Consider the following 8,576-nt stretch of genomic DNA (forward strand, 5'->3'; position numbering starts at 1 on the left):
AGGAGTATGTACATAGGAGAGAACAGTACTTCTGCTTGGATAGAAAAAGAAGATGAAGGTTGAAAGATGCATAGGATTTTGCTAAACAAGCAGAGAAGGGTGTTTGGACAACAGGAACGGCATGGGCAGGAGCTTAGAGTCATGGGAAAATGTGATGAGGTTCCGAGTACTGCAGGTTGTTTGGTAGTTACAGAGTAAGGGATTTAAATGGGGATAGTTATGGAGGTAGCATTGACAGTGATAGGTGAGGAAGTTGTTCCCTGCAGTAAGCAGAGTGTAATCCAAAGGCCTTTTATGCCTTGCTAAGTTAAGCAGCAGAGTAGCATCAGATCAGTGTATGTAGAAGGTCATTATTGTGGAGGTAGAGGATGGACTGGAGAGACAGAATGAGCAGATAGGCTGTTGTAGTCATCTGAGTAGAATAGCTATGTGCACACATCTCCTGAGCTTCTCCCAGCTTGCTTCTAGGGAACCTCCCCTACCAGTCTCACCAGGATGGCAGTCTGATTGTGTATAATTGGCTTTCCTCCAGCTGCTTCTGAATGCACAGCTTCCTCCTTTCCATATAGAATAGGAGCCCGTCAGTTTCTTCTTCCTTTGTCTTTTGCAGCCCACTTCTCAGCATTGTATTCAGTCTTCTGAGAAGGCTGCCTTCCACTAAGGACTCAACTTTGTGCTGAACAGTTAAGCGTTTTACGTCTTAGTTTACTTTTCATCAACCCTGTAAGGATAAGCATTATGACAGGCATTTTTCATGTAAGGAAACTAAGGCTTGCAAAGTTGGAATAACTTGCCCAAGATTATACAGTGCAAACAGCTGAGCTAAGATTTTAACTTTGGATCTTTCACTCCAAAGTCCCAGAAGGTGGAGGGAGGGGTCCCAGAATATACTGATCATCTAGAAGGAATTTCTTCATAAATGTGTGAGTTTGCTGACCAATGATTTCTTAAAAATTTTTTTTCAGTAAGAAAAGTATTTTCTTTAATGCTGGCTAACCGAAGTCAGTTTGAAGAATGTAGCAGTTTTCTGGAAATTTACTTAAATATATCTTACTTAAGTAATTGTTTAAATTATATATGGAGCAAGGAATGTGAAAAAATGTGATCATACATGCACACATATAAATGGCCTAAGAGGTCAAGAGAAATACTGAACTCCAAAAATCGTATCAGTTGCAATTGGTAAATATTTAGGGAGTTTAAAATCTAAAGGGAGAAATAGCCTGTAGTCCCAGGACTTTAGGAGACCGAGGCTGGAGGATTGTTTAAGCTCAGGAGTTCCACACCAGCCTAGGCAACATGGTGAAACCCTGTCTCTATAAATACAAAAAAAAAAAAATAGCCGGGTGTGGTGGCATTCTCCTGAAGTCCCAGTTACTCAGGCGGTAGAGGTAGAAGGATCGCTTAAGCCAGGGAGGTCAAGACTGCAGTGAGCCGAGATCGTGCCACTGCACTCCAGCCTGGGCGACAGAGTGACACACTGTCTCAACCAACAAGCAAAAAATGAAACAAACCGATAGAAAATACAGTTGGCACCAGCAAGATCTGCCAATCAAAAGTGGGCTCTGAAGCTAAGGGCTTTGTGTGTGTGTGTGTGTGTGTGTGTGTGTGTGTGTGTGTGTGTGTGTGTGTGAGTGAGAGAGAGAGAGAGAGAGAGAGACGGAGGGAGTCTCGCTCTGTCGCCCAGGCTGGAGTGCAGTGGTGCGATTTCGGCTCACTGCAGCCTCCGCCTCCCTGGTTCAAGCGATTCTTCTGCCTCAGCCTCCCGAGTAGCTGGGACTGCAGGTGCGTGCCACCACACCTGGCTAATTCTTGTATTTTTAGTAGAGACAGGGTTTCACCTATTGTCCAGGCTTGTCTCGAACTCCTGACTTCGTGATCCGCCCCCCTCATTCTCCCAAAGTGCTGAGATTATAGGTGTGAGCCACTGAACTCGGCCCAGCTGATGAGGGCTGTTGAGAGAGGAAGGAGGAAGGTCCTGAAGGAATCTCCCATGTCAGTGGGTTAGCGAGATGGAACCTCATATCCACTCACAGTTAAGGCCTAGAAATACCTTCAAAGAAATATGTAGCCACACACTGCCTAGTGCTGATGACAAAGGTGTTGGTAATACTTGATTATTTACTTGATCTATATTTAAATGCTGAAGGATGACAAAATAAGTCGTTCCTGGTGAGATGAGTTAGGGAGGACTCTTGAAGGAAGCAAGGCTTTGGCAGTGAGGAGGGACATTCCCTGGAGATAAGCGGTTTGTAGCAGGGTATAAAAGGTAGTTCTATAGAGGATGCCCTGCCCTTCCAGGTGACCTGACACCTCATCTCCTTTCAACTTAGGCAAGTCTCCTGGCTTGTGAAGGCCTAGCAGGTGTGAGTTTGGTTCCCACTGCAGCCAGCAAGAAGATGATGCTGAGCCAGATTGCCAGCAAGCAGGCCGAGAATGGCGAGCGGGCAGGTAGCCCTGATGTGCTGAGGTGCTCGAGTCAGGTACAGCGCTTGAGTCCATTGTGGCACCTGGGGATCGGGTGACCCAAGCTCTCTGCCAGGAGATACCAAGCTCTGATTCCTTGATGCTTCCGCATAGGGAAGTGGGGCAAGGGGATCCAGCTGGGGAATGTATGAACATTGGTATTTCAGAAAGCTAAGGAAGGTCTTTTGTGTACCTTCAACTCTTTAAGACCAGGTGCTTGGAGAGGAAATAGTTGTATACTTCCTCTAAGCTTTTGGGGCAGGTGGTTTACTCTTATTTATGAATTTTGTCTGAGAGCTGCATTGGGTCTCATCTCATGTTCCGAGATGGGCTGTGAGTTTAGATTTGATTTGTCTTCAAAGGGTCACCGAAAAGACAGTGATAAGTCCCGGAGCCGCAAAGATGATGACAGCTTGTCTGAGGCCTCTCATTCAAAAAAGACTGTTAAAAAGGCAGGTAATGGGGTGATCCCCCAAACTCATACAGTTTGGTAATGGGGTAATATTCCTCCTCCTTCCCTCTACCGTGTAACCTGGAGCTTTCCCTAGATGCTTTGATCTCTGATAGCCAGTGAGTGAGTCCCCCAGATTTCATCCAGAGACTACCTTGGTAGTTGATCTCCTGCCTTGCTGGAACAGTAATGGTACAGGTTGGGGAGCATGAGATCCCAGATCCCGAGGCATGGGGGCAGGCAGGCTCTAGCTCAGGTCATACTCAGACTGCTGGGTTTGACAGGATAGACAGCTTACCCACTCCACCTCCTTCCCCAAAGGGTCTCTTACCTCCATGGAGTACAGGAGATGGCAGCACCTTTAGACAGCATCAGAGAGGTTCCTTTCTCCAATAGCTGGAAGTGGACCCAGAGTAGAACAGTGTCTCCAGGAAGAGGGCAGTGGTGGCCTCATGACATACCTGATTATTGCCCCCAGGTGGTGGTAGTGGAACAAAATGGTTCTTTTCAAGTAAAGATTCCCAAAAATTTTGTTTGTGAACACTGCTTTGGAGCCTTTCGGAGCAGTTACCACCTAAAGAGGCACATCCTTATTCACACTGGTAAGTCTCTTGCTTATATTCAAAAGGGGGAGAATCGTCTATCACTTGTATTCCATGTCTGTTTGTGGCTCTAGTTGGGTTTATTTTAATGGGTAAGTATTAGAAATGAAGGAAGAAGATAAGTTAATGAAGCAGAGAGATTGCGTGGCTTTGTATCTGGTGTCACTGAGACCAGCACCTTTGGGGACCTCTCCCCATTTATGATCACTTAGGTGTCTACGCATTACTAAGAGTTAAAGTTTCTGAGAAAACTGGAATGAGGTCCCTACCGTACATACCTCCCCACATTCACTTCTCTGTCCACCTGGGCCAGGTGAGAAGCCATTTGAGTGTGATATATGTGATATGCGTTTCATCCAGAAGTACCACCTGGAACGCCACAAGCGTGTGCACAGTGGTGAAAAGCCTTACCAGTGTGAACGGTGTCATCAGGTAAGGCTCATCCCTGCTACAATCCCCCACACACACTTTTCCTTCCCCAAGAATCAGGGCCACCCTCCACTCCTGCCTGACAAAAGAGCCACCAGCGTTACTCACCATAATAGTTAACACATCGGGGTGAAGTGCATCTGTCTGGCCTTATGCAGCTGATCATGGGGAGGAGCAATTAGAACATTGTAATAATAATAATAATAGCATTTCATGATCACTTACTCTATGCCAGGCACTGTGAGAGCATACTTTACATAGATGATTTTATTTAATCATCATATTGACTCCCTAAGGTAGCTGTATTGGCCTTATTTCACATATGGGAAAATTGAGATTCAGAGAAGTTAAGTTTCCCAAGGACACAGCAGATCATGAACAGAGCTGGGATTCAGTCCAACTTCAGAGCTAGTGCACTTTGGAGGAAGAGATACCATCTTTGCCCTGGGGGTCAGTATCTGATCTGATGAGAATGTAAGAGTTGGGGCCAAAACAAGACAAGAACAAGAGATGAGAAATGATAATAGCTAACACTTCCTGGATGCATTGCTAGGTCCCAAGCTTTGCTCCGCACTCTTACACTGAATCGTCAGACACTAGAATAAAAGTTCCATGAGGGCAGAGACTTCGTTCCTCTGGTTCTCTACTCTGTATCTGCCTTGAGATAGATACTCAATAAATCTTTGATGAATAAAGCAGCTGTGCTGTGAGTAGGTACTTTTAGCCTCGCTTTACAGTTTTGCAGATGAGTGTGCAGATTCTGGGCTGTTAGGTAACTTGCCCAAGGTCACACAGCTGCTGAGTGATAGAGCCAAGATTCAGCCCCAGGCGCTCTGGCCCAAGAGCTTGCATTCTCCACCACCGTGTGCTCCTGCTGTCTGTGCACGTGCTGAGGGGATGGAGAATGTGGTATCTGCCTCCTGTGAGAGGAATGAGTTAGCCAACAGGTAGCTGCGTTTCTCCACTCAGGCACTTAACCTTCCCTTTCTTCTCAGTGTTTTTCTCGGACAGATCGATTACTCAGACACAAACGGATGTGCCAAGGGTGCCAGTCCAAGACTTCCGACGGGCAGTTTCCTCTATAGGCGCAAGGGGCCCCGGGTGGTGGGAGTGATCAGAAGAACCTGCCGAAGAGCACAGCCCCTCTGGTCTGATGGTCCCACCACCACCCCATGTGAACCTGTCCCACTCCTGGAGGAGTGGACCCAGGAGACCAGAAGAGTGCATCAGGGGACAGTGACCCCAGAACCTCAGCTCTGTAAATAATCTGAGACTATGAGTATCTCGGGGAAGTTCTTACAGCATTCCTGGGTAGGGGAGCTAGTCCCTGGACCCTTGGCTGAGGTCATAGATGGGGACTCAAGGTACAGGACCAAGACTGAAGTGTGGCTCCCACAACCTTGGACTCCAGCTGGCAGCTGAAATGGAAAAGATTGGGGAAGGGGATTTGTTTGTTCTGTTCTTGTTTTTGTTTATCCAAAAGCAACTTCAGCAGGTAAACTGTGGATACAGGTAATCCAGAGGCATAAGAGTCCTGGTCCAAAGTAGGGACTATAGCTGGTCCAGCTCTCCCCAATTGGGTTTTTAGTTGGAGTAGCTCCTCAGTGTTTCACAATCCTGCACTTCACCTCCTTTTTGAGGAAGAATAAGATCAGGAATGGCAGCTGAGCCTACTTTGGCTTCCTTATACACTGTAGGGACAAAAGGAAAAACGGGGTGGAGAGCAGACAAGGGCTGGATCCAAAAAGTGGATAGCACCTCTTCCTTCCTCAAGGGAAAAGGAAGAGTTGTGCCTGTGGGTGTTGTCATGGCCCATGTCACATTGGCACCTGATGGCATCAGCTCAAGTGCCTTTAGGAGGAAACTTGGGTGAGAGTGGCCCCTGAAGCCCTTTTCTTCTTTTTTTTGGGGAGTCGGTCTTGGAGATGGTTTGTGGCTACCTCGCTGCCATTGACTCCTAAAGTGAGACAGATGTGTTGAGCAAGGAGTCATGGAAGTCAAAGTGGGTTCTCTCTCCTTGTGCCCTCTTAGGAACAACCCAAGACTGGTCCCAAGTTGGCTAACAGCTGCTCAAGAAACAAAGGAATCTGGGGTCTTCTGACATGCCTGTTGAGCAGTAGGAGCTGTTTTCCCTCCCCAAGTCCTATCACTGTATTCAGGTAGAGGAGGTAGGGAGGGGTCTGTCCTTTGGTCCCAAAAAGCAAGATCTCGGCTTACTTCCTGATGGCCATCCCTACCCAACAGAGTGTGGGGGATGGGGGTGGGGGTGCTGCAGAGAAAAGACTAAAGAAGAAACCTAATGTAGGTTCCATTCTTAACCATATTCTTTGCTCCTCTTTGCTCCAATACCACCACCTTGTCCACTCCCAAAAAAGTAATCAGGGGTGTGTGTGTGTGTGTGTGTGAGATATGAGTGCATGTATTTGTATGCTTGCAGGAGATGGCATATTATTGAGCCAAACCCTTCTCTGGCCCTCACCTTCGGGGAGGATGAGTGGAAAATAGCCTCCTCTTGCGCAAACATGAAGGGTGCTTGAGGTCTCAGCAGGAGCTGAAGAACACAATTTAGGGAACCAGAAGGGCTTTTGTTTTGGAGAGTTTTTTTTTTTTTTTAGATGAATTCAACAGCCTGGCAGTTAGGGTGTTTCTAACCCAAGCCAGGACTTGTGAACATGAATTTTCTAAGGTGAAATAAACCTTTTCTTTCTGCTAAAGAAAGAAGCCTTATGGGAAGTTTTGGGGTTTGGTTGACCCCCAACTGTAACCTGACCTGACCTGTGGTGGGTAAGGGAACTGTCATAGTAATCATGGGGACTGGGTGAACCTGAGTGCCAAGCTGTCAGTAGGGTCTGAGATGGGAAACTCCTGGAAGTATGATTTCATTTCCCAGAAAATGTAAAGAATGGATACCAGCAATGATTCCTGGCTGTTACCTATTCTGGAGGGGTGGGGTTGGGGAGGGGGTTGTCCATACCTCTGTGGTATGAGTATTTCAGCGAAAAAGAAAGCAGGCATGGCACCCATTCGATTTTCCCTGACAGCATCTGAGATCCTTTTGGGGAGACGCTGAGGAGTGTTTGCTGCCATGTACTCTTATAGCTTTATGCTGACACTCCCATTTGATGTGATCCAGAACTTAGACCTCAGTCCTTGGATCAGCCCTGTGGTCCCTGCAAGCAGGGGCATCTTTCTGCATGTGAGCCAGCCCCCTTCCTGTTCAAGGGTTCTGCTGGAGCTGGGGTTTTCCTGTCCTTCACTTCTGGGATGATTCACCCCACATCTTCCAGCACCCTGTAAACCATTTTAAAATATTTAGAAAACTATCCTCCCAAAAATGCTTTTGAAAATGAGAGGCCTCTCTCCCTGCCACTTACAGCTAATCTGTTTGGGATAGGGATGTATGTGGAGAGATTCACGTAAGTCTCACATGAGTGACCTGTGCCCCTATGTGTACTAATGTGTGTACTGGGTCAGAAGGTGTTCCCACAGACCTTGGTTCCCACAGACCTTGGTTTCCTGCCTGGGTGGGTGGGAGGGAGGGAACTTCAGAGAGTATGTGCGAACAGCCATAGCAGAGCCACCCCTGCCAAGGACCCAGTGAGGGAAACTCAGGAGCAGGTGGTTGGTTCAGTTCCTGCGCCGATGTCTGGGGCAATAGATGTGTGAGAAGAGAGGAGCAAAGCAGTGAAAGGAGTGATTTGGCATCCAGAGGGCCCGGGAGCCCCATGGATACCCCAGGGAAGCAACTGACTCACACCGCTGCAGAGGCTCCTGGGCCCAATGCCCCACCCCTGCTGGCGAGCATGGAGCCTAGCACTGGAAGATACCTCAGGTGTTTTTGGAGTGGGGGAAACGGAAATAGGGCACGTTCTCAGAGACCAGGACAGAGAGTCGGGGAACCTGGGAAAGAGTAGTGCCAGTTCCGGGTAGGCTGCTGCACCAGGCCCTACCAGCTCAGGCTATAAACAGTCTGCTTTGCCCCAAGTCTTTTCCGTCCACCCCCAACAGCCTCGTCATCACTTAGCTACTGATCGCGCCCATGGCTTGACATTGGAGGGTTACATTAGTGGAGTCCGCCACAGCTTCGAACCCTCTCCCCAGATGCCCTTTGCCTCTGCTGTGGCCCTGGGGTTTTATCAACTATCCCCTTCCTATCCTCCTCTCCACCTTCTTTTTTTTTTTTTTTTTTTTTTTAATAATATACTTATTTTGCTATGGGGGAGGGGAATATCAAATGGACAAGATCACTTTTAAATGGTAGTTTTTATAAGATGTTATAAACTTGTATCTTTTTACCATTAAAGTGCAGTGTATGTTCCTTCGTGATATATTTAGGATATTTAAATAAAAGGAAAATGGGGCTTTTCTACATACTATCTCCTCTTTGGGGAAGCTTTTTCATACTGGTTTTAGTTGTTTTCCTTTTTTCTCCCTACATAATCACCCCACAACTTCCAGCACCCTATAAGCCATTTTAAAACCCCTTCTCCACAGAGGAACAAGCAAGTAGGAGCAAAAACAGAGCATCAGTTCTGAGCAAGAGGAAAAAGTACACGCAGCAGGATGGAAGGAGGCTAGACACCAACAGATGCAGTGTCTCTGACCTGGGACCCCCCTGCATCCGCAGC

General features: G+C 47.3%; 1 protein-coding gene across 2 annotated transcripts in view; it reads left to right on the forward strand.

The window, feature by feature from the left end:
• ZNF740 (zinc finger protein 740) overlaps nucleotides 1-8,315 on the forward strand; it is a 10,144-nt gene extending 1,829 nt beyond the window's left edge. For both annotated transcript variants that reach the window (XM_024256673.3, XM_002823315.5), the window contains exons 3-7: nucleotides 2,334-2,483; nucleotides 2,829-2,918; nucleotides 3,396-3,519; nucleotides 3,833-3,951; nucleotides 4,944-8,315. In XM_024256673.3, coding sequence (XP_024112441.3) covers nucleotides 2,334-2,483; nucleotides 2,829-2,918; nucleotides 3,396-3,519; nucleotides 3,833-3,951; nucleotides 4,944-5,033 — 573 coding nt within the window. In that variant the 3' untranslated portion in view covers nucleotides 5,034-8,315. The remainder of the gene's footprint in view (nucleotides 1-2,333; nucleotides 2,484-2,828; nucleotides 2,919-3,395; nucleotides 3,520-3,832; nucleotides 3,952-4,943) is intronic.
• Nucleotides 8,316-8,576: the final 261 nt, after the last annotated feature.

The sequence above is a fragment of the Pongo abelii genome, chromosome 10 (assembly GCF_028885655.2).
Source record: "Pongo abelii isolate AG06213 chromosome 10, NHGRI_mPonAbe1-v2.0_pri, whole genome shotgun sequence".
Lineage (NCBI taxonomy): Eukaryota > Metazoa > Chordata > Mammalia > Primates > Hominidae > Pongo > Pongo abelii.